Source organism: Macrosteles quadrilineatus, unplaced genomic scaffold, assembly GCF_028750875.1.
Source record: "Macrosteles quadrilineatus isolate MER2022 unplaced genomic scaffold, UCM_ALF_1.0 Scaffold_5__1_contigs__length_97177068, whole genome shotgun sequence".
In the NCBI taxonomy this organism is placed as follows: Eukaryota; Metazoa; Arthropoda; class Insecta; order Hemiptera; family Cicadellidae; genus Macrosteles; species Macrosteles quadrilineatus.
The window spans coordinates 72,470,569-72,493,828 of NW_026542598.1; the positions used below are offsets into that span (position 1 = coordinate 72,470,569).

Below are 23,260 nucleotides of genomic sequence, written 5' to 3' on the forward strand. Positions count from 1 at the left end.
CGGTTCATGTTAGCATGAGTGTAGCTTAAATTTGTACATTTATCGTTGTTTTGTGTAACTAAACTGTAATTTGTTTATTTGTTAAGATTAATCTACCTTTCATTCATATTTGAGATTTTTAATGTATTTTTAATACACATACATTATAAGCCAAGTCGCTTTCTTTATATTGATAGGCTAGATGCTTGTAAAAAAAGAAATGTAAAATATAAAAAAGGCAATACAATAATAGTCAGAAATAAAAATTCCACCTAATTAAAATTTGAAATAATCTAAAAATTCAGGCAAACATTGCTTAAAATTAGTCAAAATAAGATGATTACGTTCATATATTAATTTGAGGCCTTAATAATGAACATCGGTCTGGTAGGAGATCCAAACGAACTCGGAAAAGAAAAACCATTTTTTAAATATATTGGATAGGTACTCTTTATTTTTAAGATACACATAAACACATAAAACCAAAATACTCATTGCATATTGAGCAGCCAGATAATACAATTAAAGAGTTCTATAATCTATGGAATGTTATATAGTATATAGTAGGATAGGATGAATTTAGGGAACATCAAAACTTTATGGGAGGCATTCGATCAGCTGTTTGCCGAAAGCGCGGTAAAAGTAGAATCGAAATCGAACAGTCTGCTGAGTCTACTCTACAGCCTTTTCTTTGGTTTGTTTAATTGTTTGGGATTTATTATTTTATTTGTCTTCGTCTTCCGTCTTCGTCTGCCATAGCCATAGTCATTCATTCATTTAGTTTAGTTAAGTGTAATTTTTGACTATTAATTTATTGTGTAATTTCCACATTTCACTCCATTAGTCGGAGCCGTGCCGTAACTTACTTGCAGCGCAGTGTTACGGTCTTACGGTTACAGGTACTACTGTACTGATAGTACTGTACTGAATACTGATATAGAAACAAAACAACAAAACAGGTAGCCTACTGTACTAGGAGCAATATCATAGGGTAGCCTGATTAAAGCCTATTAATATAAACCCTCATTCTGGATTGGTAAAGCATTTTTAGTTGAAGGTATGTTTATCTTTTAACTAGGCCTATTTCCTCCATTATTTTTTTAGCTTCGTTGTTTAACCTTAAAACAGCTTGCCAGCATCTTACAGTAATTACAAATAAAGTTTCAAACTAGAGTTTAACAAATAAGTTAGGTTTAGGTTAAGGCTACCTACTGTATTTCAAATTGCCAGTGGTACCTAGCTCAGTTGGCTAAAGCTAGATTTACACTAGCATGTAGTAGGAATGAGCATAGATTAGGCCAACCATTGATGGTAGTAACATCGAAGTGTCAATCATCGTTATAGCTAGACATGCTAGATTGGCAGTTTCTCTTTCACATTTGCAAGAGGAAATAAATATTGGAAGGCCTAGTAATTTATTATTTTGGAGAGCAGGAGTGCTGCATCTTTACAAATTTAAATTGATCTTAATGTAGCTTAGAACAAGCTCCCTTGGGTACGGTAATGTATAATCATTTCTAGTCCAGTTTGTCATGATATTTTTGGATTCAATATTTTATCAGTCTTTCAATAAAATAAATACTAAAATTCAATTTCTGGCCAACATAAGTTAACATTTAGGCCTACAGGTACTTTGGTATTATCCAGTGGCCACTCTTATACAGCGCGATGCGGCGGTTATGTTAGGTTGGCTTATCATAAATATGTTAACTATGTAAACCTCCTCGTTTAACTCCTCCTCCTCGTAACTTTCCTCGTTTTGTTATGAATTGAGCGATACCAGATGAGACTTACTTTCACCCCTCCAAGTAGGCTAAGGTCAGGTCGATGACCGGAGCGCGCGCATCCACCTGTCACCTCCTGTATCTGGGGGTATTTGGCGGGCGAAAGTATGACTCATCTGCTATCAATTTATTGATTCATAACGAAACAAGGAAAGTCCTACAAACATATTTATCATAACCCAACTTACATAACGGCCGCAGCACGCTGTATACCTACTTGGTGGAGTATAGCCTATGTGGCAGCTAGCAGCGGTGATGCATTCAACTCAATCCTCGCTGGCAGAACTCAAAGGCTGCCAATCGTAGTCATGTCAAATTTGGACAGTAAGTCAATTAAAGTATGTTCCTTCCAATTACCGTTATTTTTGGTCTTCGGTAAAAAATCCCTCTTAAATAAGTGGCCTCCGGATAATACCAAAGTACCTATTTACATTTTCATAAAAACAATACAATTCATTTAACTTATAGAAAACATCAATATTTCAATACTTGGCCAAAAACATCAGTAACCTACCATCGATGTAAAAAAACATCGAACATCGATTATTGATGCTAATCTCTAGCATGTAGCAGTGGCGCTACTAAATCACGCCAGTTTTAGTGTCATGCTACAAGAGGTTTTTACACACCAAAGTAAGTAATGCCATGCCGGGTTAACCATGCCGGTAGTTTTAGATGACAACATTTTAACTCAGATATTTTTAAACATAATCTTTCTATTATTTTCAGGTCGCGAACTATGTTCATTCAAGGATTTCATATACAGTACTTTGTTTTTACCATGCACTCACCCAAAGTGATGGAGTTACATAATACATAATACCTACATTTTTAGATGAAGAGAATAAAAGGAAGAAGTGTAGGACTATCCAGAGTAAATAAATCATTTCCAGTTTACTCAAATGATTACTGTGAAAACAATAATGTTCGAACGTATCAAAGTGACAAAATTGTTATTAAAAAATCTCCATTTGTAATGACAAAATCGGAAAGCAATCCTAGTTCTGAATTTAACAGCTTATGTTCTCACGAGAAGTTGAAGATTGAATTCCACATGAGTAGCGGGGAATTCAAATCTGCATCTATTAGTGGGAAATCTGTGTTAGAAGAAAACAAATTGTGTAAGAATGATAATTGTTTAATAGATCAAGAAACAATGATGGAAGACGATCTTTTAAAACTTGATGATTCACTCTTGGAGAAGATTGATTTGTCTTTTAGTGATGCTACATTAGATAAAACCGCCAAGAAGCAATGCTTCGGTCTTAACAGTGAAGTAAGTATAAAAGGCATACAGCCATTATCTGAAATTGAAAACAAGATCTTTGAAAAGACAAATCAAAAGATTTATAAAGAATCACCCGATATTTTCTGCAATACAGAAAATAATGAAGAAGATAAACCGTGGGACATGTCAATCACAGTTGAAGATAAAGACGGACCTTTTCCTGAACAACCACAAAGTGCTTCCAAAAAACTCCTTATGTCTCCTGGACTAAGTGATCTTATACTGGATACTTGGGTTCCTTCAAGAGAATATTCTTCACAACGTGAGGGTAAAAGGTTGTCATTTGAAGGGATGATTAAAAATGCTCTTTCCAACAATGCTCATAAAACGGCTTCACCCAAACCATTATTGACCTCATGTAGCAACTGTAGTAGTTCTTCATTCTTTGGCCTTCCAGAACATGTAAAGAGCCTGATTAAACGCTACAAAGGGATTCAGGATTTGTATAGTAAGTATCATGTTTACTGTGTACGTGTACTTAAATCAAACTAGGCTAAGATTTCTTTTTTAATTTTAACTTATTTTTAGTCTCACAGTAGGCCTACCAGGAGACCGAGCTTTGCTCGTGTATTGAATTAAACATTAAATTTATTGTATCAGCTAATTAGCAATATTAAAGATATTAATTATGGACGGTAATCAATGTAAACACATTTTATATAATACAAATAAATTATTTTAATACACATTTACATAGATAGATTGCAGTAAAGTAACCTGTGTAAGCTGTTTATTAACTGCAGCTACAAAAAGGTATTGACGATAATATGGGCACTTACAAGGGAGGGTGGAAACTGGATTTTTCCCCAACCTTGAGACCAACTCCAATCAATTTCTCATGGTTTAATGTCTTCAATCCCTTTTTCGACCTTACCCCATATTAAAAAAAAATTCTTGGACGAATATAGGTAAATATTTGTCTGTAAACGTGTTTGTTTAAGAGTATAGGATTAAAGATCTTTCATGGGCATTCTTATGGTGTAGGGCCCTAACTGCTTAAATACTGGAAATGTTTTTTTAGCTTATTTAAAGTAGAAATTAATGGTACCTAAGCAGGACTGTAGTTATGAATGGGCCTGGGCCCAGGGGCGCAAGAGGTTTTTGTTTTGTTGGAGGCGCAAGCAACAGAAAATATTTTTTAGCACAAAAATAATTGAAATCATTTTAAACATATCAGTTGGACAGTGATTCATTGTTGTGTTTTTGCTTGATTTCATTTATTCTGTGAGATTCTTTATTTTACATAGCATTATTTTTGTGAAATGAGCAAAAATCGTTGTTATATTGCGGATGCCCGTGCAATATAACCGTGTGAAACATAATCATAAAATGAAAATAGGGATTTTAAGATTCATATCATGGGGGGGGGGGGGGGGTGGCACAACTACCTCTCTAGCGCGTCATTTACTAACCTCGGGTCTGTACTTAAGTCTCTTGAAGCTTAGAGGAATTTGAAGGGGAAAATCGTGATAGGCTATAGACTAAGCTTTAATATTACCACTGCGCTAGTGCTCTGTTAGCAGCTGGTAATTCTGTTTCTTTGGATAGATACCGTAGTTGTATTTGAACAAGTTCGGTGTAAAATTTATGATACAGGTTCTGTAAAAAGAGGATTTTTATCTAATTTTTTACCACAATATTCCTTAATCCGGATACATATACGTAGTGGAATCAAGATATCATATTAATGGTTAAACCAATGATCGTTTATTATTTTTCTGAAAAAAAAAACATTTTGTAAGGATTATCTGTAAATTTTTACCTATCATCATTGTAGAATGGCAAGAGGAATGTCTGAACCTCCCGGCAATAAAGAAGCGGAAAAACTTGGTTTACGCCTTACCTACTAGTGGAGGAAAGACACTGGTTGCTGAAATATTGATCTTAAAAGAAATCATGTGCAGAGAAAAAAATGTCCTATTCGTGCTGCCTTATGTTTCCTTAGCACAAGAGAAGGTATGATAAAAAAAAGACTATTTCACTTTCTAAGATCTTTAAGCTGCCATACCCTGATCGTTTTAGGTGGGGATTCCATGGCTATCTTAGCTTAGGCTAATAGCCAATATCAGATAACCAAAGTTTTACTAGTATTTGCAAACTATTAATCTGCAGTAATAAATAACCAATAATGGAGTTGTACCAGCCAATCTAATTACAACTTCTATCCCTCCCTACCAATTGTGTTCATAGCCACAGGGTATCCCTGAACTCTACCAACCTTTTAAGGTATCATTCCTGCACCAAGACAAACTTAAATTTCAAAAACTTAAAAATTACCTGTATAGCTGCCATTTAGTTTTTTCACAAAACTATTTTTAAATTAATAACATCTTTTTCTAGTGAATTGAAGTTTAACGATAACTTAAAAGGTCAGTAGAGAGAATTCAGGGTAGGTACACTGTACTTCTAACACAACAAATCTAAGTGGAGTCCAGCCCTTCCAAAAGCCTCTATTTACCGAGCATGGAAATTTGATGAATGAAAATTATTATTCCCTCTAATAATTATAGTGGGAATGAATTGACTTTGAAATCTACAGAAGTAAAATTGTTTTTTTTTATGCTCACACTGTTAGATTGCTTGATGTAAAGGTTATCTTAATCAGTAACTAAGCTCTTCTCATACAAAACATACTCATCTTCTCTTTAAAATGCACACTTTGGTATGACAGTGTTGTGGAAATATAACCTAATCGAAAACCTCTGAAAGAACAATCTAATTTTGTTTGTTAGCCCCATATTACACATATACTTCTTCATTAATTATTTGTACTTTGCCTATAACAATCTTATTGTGTTATCAGGTGAGAGCTCTTTCCCCATTTGCACTAGAGTTAGGATTCATAGTGGAGGAGTACGCTGGCAGTAAAGGAGGTTACCCGCCACAAAAACGACGTAGAAAACGCAGCGTTTACGTGGCTACGATTGAGAAGGCGCTGGGTCTTGTCCACAGTCTGATAGAGTGTGAACGCATCGAGGAGCTCGGACTTATTGTTGTGGACGAGCTTCATTTAGTGGGTGAACCCAAACGAGGAGCTCATTTGGAATCAATGCTCACCAAAATGATGTACAGAAAAGGTATGTTCCACAGAAACTATAATACTATTATTTCAGTATAGAAGCTTGCTTGAAAACTTACTTCCACTGTGTTATCAAAGTGAGTATATTTACTCAGCGCAACTAATTTTAATTTTAAATGCTTCCAAGCTTTTTCAGTCCAATTTGTGGCGGTGAAACAGGCTGAGTTTGGGTGTAAGGTTCCTGTTTCATGTGTAATATTGCGTCTCAAGAAACCAGTTGTATGGCTTTTGGTGGTGGGAGCTATCCAAAACAGAGACAATTCTTCTTGCCTGAGAAACCTATACACCTTTGTTCTTGATAGGGAAACCTGATTTTCATCAATTTAATAGTCATTAGTGATTGGAGGAATTTCAACCCAATCCCTCATGATAGAAGTCGCACACTAAAGACTAGATCAGCTACATTCCTGAAACCTCTTACCTCTTGTGAGTTTAGGTTATAATGTTTGTTTGTGTTTATCATTATATAATTCTTATGCAATTGTCTCATGTAATGGCCCGGTATTTTATTTCTTGAATAGATACATTACTTCTGTTTCATTAGAATAATTTAGTTGTACTTTCAAAGTTTGTTGTCTAGTTGAGATTGAGACAGTTAACTGTTGTAAATAAATGGAATCTTGTAATGATATTAAATACTTTCCAGGAAGTGTTCAAATAATAGGAATGAGTGCCACCATCGGAAATTTACGAGACATCGCCACGTTTTTACACGCTGATGTTTTCACTCAGGACTTCCGACCTGTAGAATTAACTGAATTTGTAAAGGTCGAAGAAGAACTTTTCAAAGTTGACTACTCAATAGAGGAAGAAGTTCCACTTGTGTTTCAATCAAAGATTTCTTTTGAGGTAGGCCTATACAATATGGCTCAGCACATTGCAGATATGTTTAGAATTTTTAAATTGCTGTTTTGTATTTTTTTTTTTTTTTTTTTTTTTTTTTGCTATCTAGCTGGGCAGTCAAAGATCTCACCTAGGGTATTTAATATTGCTGATTAAATAACAATAAAATCTTAAACACTTTTTACCAGTTTGAAAGTGAACAGAGCTCTCCATGATATTAGTGACAGACTGTGAAGACTTAGTGGCAGATATTCCTAGCTACGGAATTTTGAATGTTATGCAAGCCGTTAGCCACTGAGTTTTCCTTGCCGAATTTAGCTGCTAGGAAAATGCCATAGGAATTTACTTGACCCTTCTATGCTCAGTCGATGTTGAAAAACACAGCTCCGGAATTCAGCAGCTAGAAATACCCGCTAAGACCATTTGATTATTTAGCTATCATAAATATAATCCTTATGACAAATGCTGCTATTAAAAGTTACATACCTCCAAAGTAAATTAGCAATTAACTATTCTGTGATAAACTAGAAAACACTAGAACCACACAACCCAGCTATTATTTACACAATTGGTCAAATAAAACCACCAACAGAGTGCTCTGAACTTTTTAGTCATGACAAACTGAAGGGGCAAAGTAAATTATAGAATCATTTATAGCCTGAACTATCACAGAGAACGTAGAACTTTAATTATAGCATACTCTATGAACTATATTCTCTTTGATTGAAAACTGGCCACAGCTGCCTAATTGTCCAGTAGTATGTCTTACTCAGTAGGTATCCAAAGTCAGTAACATTATAGGCTACTTATGTTTGATCTGTTTTCGTTGTTGAACAGTACTCGCAAGAACAGAAACAAAAGGATCCAGACCAAGTGGGTGCGCTCGTGCTAGAAGTTATTCCTGAACATTCATGTCTTGTCTTTTGTCCTTCCAAGAAGAACTGTGAGAATGTGGCCTCTCTGATATGTAATGTACTTGGGAAGTAAGTTTTACAATTATTTTAGTTGTACAACAGTTTAGCAGTTAATGAGCAGTTTAGTTTTGACATAGAATTAACTTCTTCACAGCACATCATTCTCATGGCCAGAAGGCAGGTTTTAACGTATTTTCTGTCCAGTAGCCTACCAATATGCAGAGTGTGTGTTGATGTTCAGCATATTTGTTTCTTGTTACTTTACCAACTTATGAATTCTTACAATCAAATAGAAGAATTTGTTTGTAAACTCACACTGTAAAGCTTACAAAAAAAAATGCACATTTTTGTTGACATTATCACAAACAAGCGCAACCTGAGGATGAAAAGTTTACTTTTGGTTTATTTAACAAAATATTTCAATATGTTTCTTTATGCAAACAAAAAAAATTCGTTTGATTCCCAATTCCCATTAAAAACTTTCAATCACTTACACTTAAATGAACTATCAACAATCTTATGAAATTTTCTAGACCTATCTTATAAACATAAATTATATGTCCTTGAGATACATAAGTAAGGGTGTAATGTGTAATAAATCTCTTTGTGTTTTCCAGAAACATAATAGAACACAAGATAGAGGAGAAGAAGGCTTTATTTAGAGCGTTGGTGTCCGAAGGGAATGGTACCGTGTGTCCGATACTGAGAAAAACTTTACCTTACGGCATTGCTTATCACCATTCAGGTGAGTAATTTTGATGTACAGTCAAACATCGTTTGTACGAACCTCGATAAAACAAATTCCTCGATTAGACAAATTTTTTTTAAATCCCCTTGAAACTTTCATATAGGCCAATGCTAAAAACACCTCTATACTTATTTAATACGCAAGCAGGATTTTTGTGACAATTACTCCTCCGAAACTACTGAACCGATTGACATGTTTTTGGTGTCATTGGAATGAGCGTAACGTGAAGTTGTGCAGGGAAACTTTCTTTTTAGGGAAATAATGAGAGAGTGAGGCCCTGAGTCCCATTAATGTTTTTTTTTACAATATTATAGTCAACCTAATGCAGCTATATTAGTAAGGCTGTTTGTAGAAAACACTAAAAAACAAGATTAGCTTTTGAAAAATTATAAGATATTTACAAGAAATGTTGATTATATCGATCTGTTATGTACATCTTGAGTATTTCCATAATCTGTGAGTCAAATCTTTTAAAGTCATCAGAAATTATGATTGTTATTAGTTTTAAAATAATGCCTGTATGTAATACTTAGAAATTGCTTGAATTCGAGCAACAGGGACACTAGTTAAGTTAAAAACCTCCATAAGACAAATTTGTTTGTTACATGGGCTAGGACTGATAAACCTCTATACAACGAATATTCTTCACAAAACCTCTACAAGACGAACGTGACTTCTATAAGACGATTTTCTCATAATCTTAACCTCCTAACCTTTAACCTTTGTAAGTAGTTTTCAAAACAAACAGAAGCTTGTCTCAACACGAAACCCCCACCCATCTCTCTTCCTTCCTCAGTCATTGTTTGGAGAAACCTTGGAGCGAGGAGATAAACCTCTATAAGAAGAATAACAGCAGCATTAAACCTCGATAAAATTACCCTCTTTATTAAGAATACCTCTATAGTACGAATGTTTCCCGTACCCCTTGAAATTAGTCTTATCAAGGTTCAACTGTAATACACTATTGAATTCTGTGTTAAGTGTTTAGAAGCTCTTGTGGTGGCATCTTCAAATCAGCCTTCTTAAGTCAAATCCACTAGGCAATCAATTAACCCTTTCAGTGCTATGAAACGATATATCGTTGTTTTAAAAAATCTCTAAGGGATATAGAGAGGAAGGTTATTTTAACAAAAAATAGCAAAACGGCCATTGGTGACCTGCATGTTCATAGGATACACTATAAACCACTTAGCTAAAAGATTCGCCCAATCCGATGCTTTCGAGGTGTATGTCTAAACCAAGGATTATGAACACCTCACTATGCCCCAGTGGTTGTAGTATATCGCTACAAACACACAGGTCACCAATTATTTGCCACACAGGACGGGATTCGAACCCGAGCAGACGAATGCCACTGGCCAAGTGACACACACCCTAGCCTTCTCGGCTATCTGTGCTTGAAGACTGGGGAGTCAAAACCCGGTATTTAAGCTTTCGCCCCCGATTGCGAACAGATGGCGCTGCAGATGGTTGTTCAATGCGTTACTAGGTAGCAGCACCAGTTAGTCACGAACTATTTAGATGCAATCTTTTAGTTTAAACACAACAGTGATCATAAATGTGTTCCTGAGACTTTGCTGCAAAACATTAGTTTCCCTAAAATGGCTATATTACGATAACCTCGTCCAACTAAATCAAGTTTAAATTCAATGTTACATTGTAAACTATATGTCTTTTGATTTTATGAGATTTTGGTTTCAAATAATGCTATCAGAACATAAAAATTTATAGGAAAACCAGGAAAATTACAACAAAAACTAAGTTTTATTTAATATTTACTACAAATAGCGGGATTTATCTTTCTTATATATTTTCTTATTGTGTTATTATTCAAAATTAGCCTAATTAATAAAATAGTGACAACATGACAGTTAAAATTCAACAACAGGTAATGGAATTAAAAGGCAAACAAAAAAAAAGTCTTACAAAATATGAATTATTGGCCTAGCACTGAAAGGGTTAAATCCAAAAGTACAGAATACGTGTGTGGGTAGTGTAATGTACTACGAAATAATGTGTTCAAATCCTGGTGCCTCTGCTACATCTTATCATTACATATTTCAACTATGGGTCTGCGGTGCACCGAAAAAGCCGGTACGGTACGGTACAAGCTTAATTACCGTCATCGGTTCGGTAGGCTACAGCATTTTACGCGGTACAAATTCGGTTGGTACAGCCTATTATAATAATAAATTACTTATCATTTACTATCTTAGTCAATGGTAGTTGGTTCTGAGCACATACAAGTCTTATCAGATGTTTGTTTACGATCTTCATAATTTATTACTAGGGTGATGATGCAATAAAAAACCCATTAGCAGCCCCAAATCCATTAACATTTTATCACGACACGACAATAATTGTTGTATTCAAGTACAAAGTGAAAGCACAGGAATTGGTGGAAAGGCAATTAGGCAAGTCATTAATAATAAATAATAAAGGCCCAAGTATGGAACCTTGGGGAACACCATATGTAACGCTGACCCAGTTAGAATAATATTTTATTGATTTTTTATTACTATCGTGCGCTGCTTTCTATTGAATAGGTATGATCGTAATAATTCTAGAGCCATTCCCTCCAAGCCAATATTCTTCAATTTGATCAGCTGCAACCTGTGGTCCACACAGTCAAAAGCCTTGGATAAGTCACAGAAAACTCCTGCAGTCAACTGTGACCGATCCAGAGCTTCAAGGACACTACTAATAAAAGTAAAAAGAGCATTATGTGTGCTTAGATTTCTTCTAAAACCAAACTGCTCTTGACACAGTTTTGAGTAACATTCCAGGTAATTTGCAATTCAAAGATGAATAATTTTTTCAAAAATGTTTGATACATTACTGAGTAAAGAAATTGGTCTGTAATTTTGACTGTTATTATGTGTGCTTTTTTTAAAAATTGGTCTGATTTCAGACAATTTTAGCAAGTCTGGAAATTCACCCTCACTAAATGATTGATTGATGAGTCTAGCTATAATATCAGAAATAATGCCAGCAGTCCATTTCAATATTTAAATTTCAATATTACTATCTCTTTGGTTTAAATTTGTCTCAGGTTTGACAACAGCTGAGAGAAATCTTCTCGAAGAGGCTTTCTTGGCAAAAACAATTTGTTGTATATGTTGTACATCGACTTTAGCAGCTGGAGTGAACCTACCAGCCAGAAGGGTAAGTTAGGAACTGTGTTTGAATGTCTAAAACAGAGTAGTTCATAGTGTAGGCTACGTATCAGTAGAACCTTAATATCAAGAATTTCATCTCTTGCAGCCCGAAGGATTATTCATTAATTTATTTATGTGCGATAATTGCTGATTTTAAGTAGGCATAACTAACCTTATGAACTAAAATCCAAAATAAGTAAAAGATAGGAAAATACCTTTTTTTGAGATGCAAATTGCAAAGAATAAACTTTTACTTGAGCCATTCAATGGGTCTCTCCCACAATAATTTCCCACAGGAATTCATCATGAGTTGTACACTAAATTTTTTTTGTATTATCAAATATTTTTAAAATAATGTTGAAACTAGGCTTAAATGACTATTCGTTTAATGACTTTCAAAAACCAGGTGAATAAGTTCCTCTTATTACTTTCTCCCCCTATACCATAGTATATGGAGAAAGTACTGTTTTCGTCAAAATTTTCGAGTTTGAGTTTTGAATGGATATATTCGTTTTGGGTCCCCCTGGACCCAAAAAAGTGGTTTTCGAAGTGATGTCTGTGTGTGTGTGTGTGTGTGTGTCTGTGTGTCTGGATGTGTACAGAGCTAGGGACTACACCTGTGGTCCGATTTCGATGAAATTTGGTATGTAGGTTCTAATCCATGGTATCTCCAGGCGTTTTTTTCATTTTTTTGAAATTTTGATTTTTAATGGGGATTTCCCCATAAAAACCCATAAAAAACCGGAAAAATCGAATTTTCTCAAAAATGGTCCGAACGATTTTGATAAAAATTTAGTATGTTGTAGCCCTTTAAATTCTGAACAAAATGCTACAAATTTCATTTCTCTAAAAATTACGGTTCAAAAGTTATGGTAAATTATGTTATTTTCCCATAAAAACCCCGTAAAATAACGAAAAATAGGATTTTAGAATAAAATTCCAGTTTTAATTTAACATAGTATGTTATGGTCCTTAAAGTTTTGATAGTTTTTTCATTAAAAAAAAATAATTTTTTATGGGAATTTTCCCATAAAACCCCATAAAATAACGGAAAAATAGGATTTTCCCAAAAACGGCAAGAACGATTTTGATAAAAATTTGGTATGTTATAGTCCTTTATATTCTAAACAAAATGGTACAAATCCCATTTCTGTAAAAATTACGGTTCAAAAGTTATTGTAAATTATGTTATTTTCCCATAAAAAACCCCATAAAATAACGGAAAAATCGGATTTTCACTAAACTGGCCCAAAACGATTTTGATAAAAATTTTGTAAGTAGTCCTTTAAATTCTTAACAAGATTATACTAATCCCAATTCCGTATATTTACTCTCACCGCTTACACAATCTGATAAAGGTTGTTGTTGTTGACAAACTTATGGGAGAAAGTATGTGTCAGAATGCTGATACCGTTTATTTTTTCACTGTGGTGGTATTGCAGGTGATTCTAAGGTCACCCTATGTAGGCGCTCAACTCCTCACTCTCAGCAAGTACAAGCAGATGGTCGGCAGAGCTGGAAGGACAGGCATGGGAGACATCGGTGAGTCATTTCTTCTCTGCAAGCCACAAGATGCTCAGAAGGTTGGTTTATATAAATTTATGTACATATTTTACATCTCACCTACACAACTTTGGATGCAAGCTCTTGTCAAGAACTGTTTCACACATTACTTCAGGTTAGTCCCATAAGGTCGCAGCATTATGACTTTAGATAAAATCCTGACCATTGGTGATTGGTGGGTTTTGAACCGAGGACCTTGGGGACCAAAGTCCTGTGCTTTACCACTAGACAAACTCACTTCCCTAGAAGGTGGGTAGCTTATAGTTCTACCTGTACATACACCACAAGTTCCTCAGATTGTAAAGTTTTAGCTGTGAGTTAAATGTACAACTTCCTGATTATGTCACGTGACCCCCTGTGACGTTAGTACACTAGTCTTGTCATGTCCTAGGCCACTTCTAAGCTGAAGACAGGAACAGTTTCCAGGTTCCAAAATAACAAAAATCCCTGCAAATTTTAAAACAAATTTTCTATCGACCTAACCGTGTAGGTGGGTGAGCTACTCAGTTCATCAATGGACTTGTGTAACAGCCAGTTGGAAGGCACGGGTCTGGCTTGTCTCATCATCAGTGCGGTGGACCTGGGACTTGCCGCAACCACCTCTGCGTTGCACTCGCTCTGTCACTGTACTCTACTGGCTGTCCAGGCCACACGACTCTCTGTGGACCTAGCGTCTCTCATTGGAGAAACTGTGGATACTCTGGTGAACAGCGGAGCGATGGTGGTCGACGGTGACCTGCTGAAGCTCAGCAAAATTGGAAAAGCAGCGGTGAAAGGTAGGTCATGTGTAAAGTTCGTTATTATGGAGAATAAATCTCATTTTTTGGACACTAGATAGGTAGCTACTGAACATAGCTGGGGGGGGATATAATGCTCGTCTAGTAATCTACTGTCTCGATCCTGAGAGAACTCAGTAGCGTTTGATGGTTTGAAACTGAACCCAGCTGTCGTTGATCATATATTTTAGTCAGTAATAAAGTTATGAATAGTTCATTCATCTTAGCTTGTGCGTCAAAGCCCAATGATGTAGGGAAGCTGAGTCCAATTTTAAACCATCTAAAGCCTTCCATTATAATTATTGACATGATTGCTCAGTCCCACACTTTGCATTCTTGTTGCCCAGCCATCTCCAAATCGCCACCAATTTGGTGGATTGCCAGGAAAAATCAAGCAATCAGCAAGTCGCTAGGAGATGTAAAAATCGCCGGCGATCTGATTGAAACACCCCCATACATTGGGCAATATTTAGCAACAGTGTGATTTGGGAAAAGTATGTGTCAGATTGCGGATACCGTTTATTTATTTTTAAACATCCTAGCTCGGGTGAAACTCAGCATCTTTCTATGTTTTAGCCAACCTGGATATGGACACGGCCCACAAGTTGTACAGAGATCTGAAGGTTGCTCAGGACGGACTAGTACTTCTGTCCCACTTGCATCTGCTTTACCTGGTGATCCCGTACCCCATGTTGGAACTGATCCCCTTCCAGCAGCGGGCATTCTGTGACTCGGTGAGTTAAGTGATTTTGCTCTATAAGTATTTGAACGTATTGTTCTTGATTCAGCATTTATATTGTATTCAGAACAGAACTTAGATGATTGATCGTATCTTCAATGTTGATGGTAGTATACATTCCATTCCTGTGTTAAAGTTGTGCCTCAATATAGTAATGAAAATTAACGCAGTTTTGAGCTGAACCTCCGACCATTGTTCCAGCTAGATTTTTATCCCGATAACAGGATTTTGAGAACATGTGAATAAACTGAATTGGGAATAAACTAGATGTAGGATAAAACAGGCTTTTTGGCTCTGACACTAAATTTTATTTTTATTTACTAATTTTTAGATAAAAAATATCTCTAATTAGTTTAATAATTGCAGTAAAGTGTCTTAGCAAGGTTTAAAGAGCTTTTTTAACATGGTGAGTAAAAAAAATCACTCGGGATGAAAAAAGATTATTTACAAAATTCATGCAGGGTAAAACTGGATATTTCATTTCACTAGAGAGCGTGATAAAACGGATTTTATAGACCTGAAAAGCAGGATTTTTGTTTTGGTCGTGTGGATACACTGCTTCCGACTGAGTATGCAGCTGATTAATGTCAAATACGCACAACTTTTAAACAAGTTAAACTGGAAGGACAACTGCCTGTAAACTTTGGGGTTTTTTTACAAAAAGGAAGGAGAAAAGTAACATGTTTATTTTTATGATTGCATATTGTTGTCAGTGGCTAACCTTTTTTAAATACAAAATATTTAACCATGACTATTATTTTACAGTATATGGCGCTTGGGTCAAAAGACATGCAAACTGCCAAAGTTTTGGGAATCAAAGAAAGTTGTATAGCACAAATGATGCAAGGGAGATTGGTCAAGGTAATTATTGTAGTTTTATTAAGGTGGTTTGGATCACTGTTCTGATAGGATTACCTAATTATTCCAAAACAAGTCAATATTTTAGGTCTAGTAATGAAATCAGTATTAAATTTAGAATTGTTTGTTATGACCTACGGTACTGGATATGGAGATGATTGTACAATTTGATAGAAGTTAATCGCTATCTACTGTAATATCTTGTATTTAATTATTCCATTTACTATTACAAAGTACCAAACTATGAATACTAAATTGACTTTAATTCAATATATGACAAGAGGAGGTGTTTTAAATAAAAAATACACTGGTTGGTTCAAGTTCTACTACTTGTTGGTTTTTTATTACACAAATAAAATTCTGAGTACGTTAAATATGTTCTATATGTGCTAAATATGTTTTAAGAGTTATTAATGGTTCCAAAATACAACATGATGATATAACATTATTCTATTCCAGCAAGGATTACATACAAGAAATTAAAATAAATGTTTCTTGTCTCTTTAATTTGTTCTGAGTTCTTGTAGCTCTTTGGCAATAATTATGTGACAATTTTAACCAGGTTTAATTCAGCCTACTTTTCAGAACAGTTTGAGTGAAGTCCTGCATAGATTCTACCTTAGCTTGATCTTGTTTGACCTTTGGAACCAGAGCAGTATTTGGAAAGTTTCAAACAAATACTCTTTACCTAGAGGATTAGTGCACAACTTTTTGGTTTCGTCTTCGGCATTCTCTTCAAGTGTCGTTAGATTTTGTGAGGTTGGTACAGTTAAGTATCGATTCTAGAGTTAAGCAGATTATTAAATATGTTGTTATGACAGCTAAACCAAACTATACCCCAGAACAAGTCCAATATAAATTGTAACAAACTTTATCCATTATATTATATACAAAAATTCAACAACATTAATGGATTTCTTAGACAATTTCCATGGAGCCTATAGCCTACTATATTATTTTTATAGACAGGTTTTCCAACATAAACTTGACTTAATTACCTCTAGCTCTAGGCAATTATACTTGCTGATAAATCATTATTCTTTCTGTTCTACAATCATGATAAATTGCGAGAGCAAAAGCTTGGTTTGGCAAGATATTCTGACACGGCTGTTAAGCTTTAAGGCAAGGCTCGGCTTGGTTAAAAATAGAGCCACTGGCAAACCTCTATTTGTATGATTTTCACTATTATTAAAGAATTTATTATTGCTGTAATACCACTCTCAAGCGTAGTAGCGGATTTTTATCCCCCTGGGCAAACGCGACAACACAAACCAGGGGGTAAAATTCCGGCCGCGAACTTTTGAGTTTCGCGACATCAGCTCGATGGATTAAACGGGGAATTAAACATAAATTTTCACGGTTGCGAATTTAATCAGAACACATCAAATTATAAAAACCTAGAGTGTACGGCCCGGAATTTTAACCCCCGGAATTTTACCCCCTGGCCAGATATATTAAATTAGTGAAAATGATAAATTATCTTCATTCTGTTTTAATTTAATAGTTAACATTTTATTATTAAGTAACCTCTTAATTTATTTGTAACATCAACTAATCAAACAGGTTTTTGATTTTAATTTTGAGATTCGAGTATCAGGATTTGATCTTTGAAGCCAACTGTTGATTAATATGACGCATAAACAAACATCAGAATGGTAATTGATTCGAAGATTTCTTGAACGATTTATTATACAACCGTGGTAAAACAATGTTTTTCGTTTGTATTGTAGCAATAACAAAATACGCTTTATTGTTTCTTTACGAAGAAATGTTCACCCAATTATAATTTAAATCAGCTACTCAGCTTATTTTACATACTTATTAACCAACAGTTGGCCCCAAACGCAAATCCCGAACATCAAAATTAAACAGCGAATTCTGTTTACTTAGTTGATATTACAAAATAAATAAATAAAGATAGGCTACTAAATAATTAAATGTTTACAATTAATTAAAAACAGAAATAAGAAAATCAATAATTCAATTTCTAAAATCGGCCAGGGGGTAAAATTCCAGGGGGTAAAAATCCGGGGGTAAAATTCCGAGGGTGAAAATCCGGGGGTAAAAATCCGGCCCGTACATCTTCAGTTGTCTAAACACTAGTTATATGGACAGGAGGTAAAATTCCGGTTTTTATCGCTAATCTAATTAATCACGCTCTGGCTATTTTCATTAGACTTCCAAATCCTCGGGGGGAAAATTCCGGCCGTGAACAAACTTTTGGCCACTCAGGTTACTACGTCATAGGGACGTCAGCTTTGCCCAGGGGTAAAATTCCAGGGGGATAAAATTCCGGCGACCCTCTCAAGCTAATCCATTTCGTGGTTCAATCGGTAGTACGACAGACTTTGGATCCATGGCAGCGATGTTAGCGGATTTGGATCCTGGTGCTTGCCACTACATTTTATCAGTAAAGTTCGCTCTTGTACTGTACCGACTTATCCCTTGCTTTTTTGTATACGTTGATATTATCAGGGTGTCTAGTAGTCGGGAAAGTCTTAAATTTTGATTTCAAAGTCGGGAATTTTCGTGATTTTGCCGCGATCGTCGTCTTGCGTTTACGTAACTGCGAAAGCCGATGATGATGATGTCTACACGGCCTCGGGAAACGTTCACGATTTTGCCGCGATAGTGGACGACGACGATGACGTTTCCGAAACCACGAGAGACGACGATGACGTTTCTGTGACAGCGGGAGACGACGATGACGTTACCGTGACCGCGGGAGACGACGATAACGTTTCCGTGACCACGAGAGACGACGATGACGTTTTTGTGACAGCGGGAGACGACGATGACGTTTCCGTGAACGCAGGAGATGACGATGACGTTTCAGTGACTGCGGGAGATGACGTTGATGTTTACACGGGCGAGTGAAATGTTCTCATGATTTTGCCACGATCGCGGAGGACGACGATGTCGTTTCCGTGACCGCAGGAGATGACGATGACGTTTCAGTGACTGCGGGAGATGACGTTGATGTTTACACGGGCGAGTGAAATGTTCTCATGATTTTGCCACGATCGCGGAGGACGACGATGTCGTTTCCGTGACCGTGGGAGTCAATGATGATGTCAACACGGCCGCAAGAAATTTCCATTATTTTGACGCTATCGCGGACGACGGTGATGACGTTTCCGTGACCGCGGGAGACGACGATGACGATTCCTTGACCGCCGAAGATGACGATGATGTTTCCGTGACCGCGGACGACGACGATAACGTTTCCGTGACCGCAGGAGATGACGGTGATGTCTAATCAGCCGCGGGATATGTTCATGATTTTGCCGTGATTGCAGACGTCGACGATAACGTTTCCGTGACTGCGGGAGACGACGATGATGTCTAAACAGCCGCGGGAAATGTTCATGATTTTGCCGCGATCGCGGACGACGATGAAGCGTCCGTTACCGCGGGAGATGACGATGACGTTTCCGTGACCGCGGGAGACGACGATGATGTCTGCTCGGCCGCGGGAAATGTTCATGATTTTGTCGCGATCGCGGGAGATGACGATGACGTTTCCGTGACTGCGGGAGATGACGATATGACGTTTCCGTGACCGCGGGAGACGACAATGACGTTTCCGTGACCGCGGGAGACGACGATGACGATTCCGTGACCGCGGGAGACGACGATGACGTTTCCGTGACCGCGGGAGACGACGATGACGTTTCCGTGACTGCGGGAGACGACAATGATGTCTAAACATCCGCGGGAAATGTTCATGATTTTGCCGCGATCGCGGACGACGACGATGACGCGTCCGTTACCGCGGGAGATGACGATGACGTTTCCGTGACCGCGGGAGACGACCATGATGTCTGCTCGGCCGCGGGAAATGTTCATGATTTTGTCGCGATCGCGGGAGATGACGATGACGTTTCCGTGACTGCGGGAGATGACGATATGACGTTTCCGTGACCGCGGGAGACGACGATGACGTTTCCGTGACCGCGGGAGACGACGATGACGTTTCCGTGACCGCGGGAGACGACGATGATGTCTACACGGCCGCGGGAAATGTTCATGATTTTGCCGTGATTGCGGACGTCGACGATAACGTTTCCGTTACCGCGGGAGATGACGGTGATGTCTAAACAGCCGCGGGAAATTTTCATGATTTTGCCGTGATCGCGGATGATGACGATGACGTTTCTGAGACCGCGGTAGACGACGATGATGTCATTGATGTCTACAAGGCCGCGGGAAATGTTCATGATTTTGCCGTGATCGCGGACGACGACAATCACGTTTCTGTAACCGCTGCAGTCAATGATGATGTCTACACGTACCACGTACGGTACGCGGAAGATTTCCAAATTTGCTAGTTAGAATTTTTTATTGCCGCATTATTTCTTTACTTGAAAACACCACATTATCATAATACTACTTTATGACAAAGACAGGGGTTGGTGTAGTATTATTTAGAAAATCTGGTTAAGCTATAAAAATTTGTATCGGTATCAAGAATCGAGAATTGATACATTTTGGTATCAACACCCACTAATTATTGAAAAACCTGGAATTAGTCTTGAAAAGTCTGGAATTAGTCTTGAATTTTATAATGGAAATAAACCAGACACCCTGTGATATGTTCCAACAAGCATTGGCCAGAGAAGTATGCAGACAGCCAAATTCAAGGTTAAAAAATGCAGCCAACATTACAGTAAAAAATTTGGAATATTTGCTGTTTTTATACAATTTAAAGTTTAAAGACTTTCAATCACAAATAGCAGTTTGTTTTTTCATTATTAATACTTGGTAGGTCTAAATTAGTGGCTTTGCAACTATTTGTGATATCCCAAATGGGTAAACGAGTACCAGTACTGGTAAATATTCCAAAACTGACAAATTGTTTAAATTTCATTTCAGGTGTTGGAAGACATGTGGTGTTTCAAACTTCTGTTGTCAGATATGTCGTCCAGACTCACTCATTGTTGTACAGTGGAGTTGCTCCCACTCATGGAGCTGCCAGCTGTCAAAATAGTGAGTATTGCCATTGGCTTTGAAAACACCTGGTCACATCTGCACGGAACGGTTGATGGGTGAACTTCTTATGTAGGGTTCTATGCATTTTGTGGGAGCCAACAAGTACACCTATATAGGGTTAGGCAAAAGTCTGGAACCCCCCAGTTAACTTTTTTAACGCGTTGCAATAGGAAAACCAAACTCAGCACATATTTACAACATAAGAAATTGCACTTTTTCATCAAAGTTACAACTTTGCCCCAGCCCCCAAAATGGGGTATTTTAGGAGAAGCCCAAAATTTTCAAATGCAAACACCTATCATGTGACCCCTCATTTTAAAAGTGTTATCAAGAGAAATTGAATGGCGCAAACCAGAGGTCAATATCGCACCCCTAATCAAAATGGCAGCCATTTTAACTACTTAAGATGAGCAAGCAAGATAAAGTCTGGACACCCTTTAAAATAAGATAAACTCTTTAAAATGAGGGGTCACATGATAGGTGTTTACATTTGAAAATTGCAGGCTGCCCTCAAAATACCCCATTGTGGGGGCTGGGGCAAAGTTGTAACTTTGATGAATAGGTGCCATTTCTTTTGTTGTAAATATGTGCCGAGTTTGGTTTTCCTACTGCAACGCGTTAAAAAGTTAACTTGGGGGTTCCAGACTTTTGCCTAGCCCTGTAGGTTATAGTAGTTCATCTTTTACTTTTTTTTAAAGTTAGGCATAAGTTTTGCTGCTAGTTTTACTGGAGGTTGCGTACATGTTCCGAACATTGTTTAGCTGTTTTTGTTGAGTCATGCTTGCTGAAATAGTTGCAATGTAGAATTTTGCTATTTCACTCATGATCTCCAATGTATCGATTGGCCTTTGTACGTTAAAAGTAAAACAAGTTGCTTCTTTATTTCCTTAACTGTGATGATGTTTCAGCCAAGTTAGACATACTGCCAGTGCAATCTAGATTTAATGTGTGAGAACGGGTGCTAATGCATGCAAGCTAAGTAAAACGACACCACACTTTTGCATCTTTCTAGTAATTGGGTTTTTTGGAGTCTTCTTGCTGCAATTTGTTTTATAAAAACATCAACTCCTTAAAATTGCAAAAGGTTCTAGCTGTAGATTGCTACACAAATGAGTTTTACAATTTTGTTACGTAAACGAAATTCAACTTGTAGTAGAGCTCTAGCTCTAATAATAATATGTCTTCACTGGTACTTAAGTTTAAAACTGATTTTTCACAGGGGCGAGCCAAACAACTGTTTAACGCTGGTTTTAAAAGCATCAGTATCCTTGCGAAAACAGAGCCAAAGGTTTTGGTGCAGACTATAGACCACATGCCGAGGAAAGTGGCTCATCAGATCGTGGCTGCTGCTAAGGTATTCTTATGTTTTTTGTAAGAGAACCACATAAACCTTGTTACTATCTAACGTCGACCTTTTGTTAGACAGTATTGATAGGCTAATGACAAATAGCGTCTGGTTCCAGAAATAATCTCATTTGGAATCAAACCATTGCCAGATTTGAAGGCGAGCACAATAACTTTTTGGCTGCCCAGACAGTATTGGAACTTCTTAGTTAATTTCTTGCAACTTGTATTTGATGTTTGCCTACAGCGTAACTTGTTTATGTTAACTATAAGTTGAATGTTTTATGAATGCAATGAAAAAAGTAAAGTAGTTACACTTTTAAACTGAGTACTTCTAGTACAATTAACAAAATTTAGACGGATGATATCTGTCAGATTTTTACCAAGTCAAATTCATCAGTCACAACTTGCGCTTAATGTGTAGATTTTGTAATGGTTTTAGGTTACTGCTCTTTTAATTTTTCTTACAAACTACAAGTCTTGTTGATTATGCCTCTGATCTGTCACCAATTCAGTTAAATTGCAGTGTAGGTACTTATGATACACCATTTCTTACCTTTAATACTTGACACATGAAGAATTTAGTATACATCAAGATAATATAACACTAAACTTCATCTTACCCAAATACCCGATAATCCTGAACAGGGTTCAGTTCCAATTAGATTGAATTAAAGAACTCTTTTTAGCAAATTTCCCATAAAGGGAATAAGCTATTTCACTTATTTAATTGTTTTTCTGTATAAAATACTAGGGAAACCAGATTATTTCTCAAAACTGAAGGGTAAGGGATTAAACGTATGAGTCAATTTTCTGACATTATATATTTTTAGTTGATGCTGCTGGCAAAAGCTGAGAGTTTGCAAGAAGAGGCTGAAGATGTTTTGGATGGATTGCAGAACTGTTAACTGAACATTATCATAGACAAAAAGAATTAATTAAATATAGACTGTCAGCTGTGCTGTGGTTACCATAGGTTATGGCGCACACTGTTGTGAGTACCGTGTTGGGGTTCTAATTTAGCGCGTACGCCAAGATGGTGCTCCCAGCGGTGTGCGCCAGAACTTATAGTAACCGCAGCACGGCTGACGGTTTATATTTAATTCTTTTTGTCTATGATGTTATCATCAACATTAGTAACCTGGTGCCCAATTTGTAGTGATTTCTTAGCTTTAAGGACTTTTTGTATTTTTGT

The 23,260-nt window shown here is 36.8% G+C and overlaps 1 protein-coding gene across 2 annotated transcripts; it reads left to right on the forward strand.

The window, feature by feature from the left end:
• Positions 1 to 980: 980 nt before the first annotated feature.
• On the forward strand, positions 981 to 23,064 carry LOC128994321 (helicase POLQ-like). 2 transcript variants are annotated; one of them, XM_054418769.1, is made up of 16 exons: positions 981 to 1,036; positions 2,493 to 3,499; positions 4,829 to 5,007; positions 5,855 to 6,128; positions 6,777 to 6,979; positions 7,811 to 7,956; positions 8,505 to 8,632; positions 11,688 to 11,800; positions 13,236 to 13,376; positions 13,847 to 14,132; positions 14,709 to 14,866; positions 15,637 to 15,732; positions 16,315 to 16,488; positions 20,605 to 20,718; positions 21,941 to 22,075; positions 22,899 to 23,064. In XM_054418769.1, exons 2-16 carry the CDS (start codon positions 2,599 to 2,601, stop codon positions 22,971 to 22,973), a joined length of 3,123 nt encoding a protein of 1,040 aa, XP_054274744.1. In that variant the 5' UTR covers positions 981 to 1,036; positions 2,493 to 2,598; the 3' UTR covers positions 22,974 to 23,064. The 2 variants fall into 2 exon arrangements, with proteins under 2 accessions (XP_054274744.1, XP_054274745.1); XM_054418770.1 differs by lacking the exons at positions 20,605 to 20,718; positions 21,941 to 22,075; positions 22,899 to 23,064 and having other exon boundaries at positions 16,320 to 16,411.
• The last annotated feature ends 196 nt before the right edge of the window (positions 23,065 to 23,260 follow it).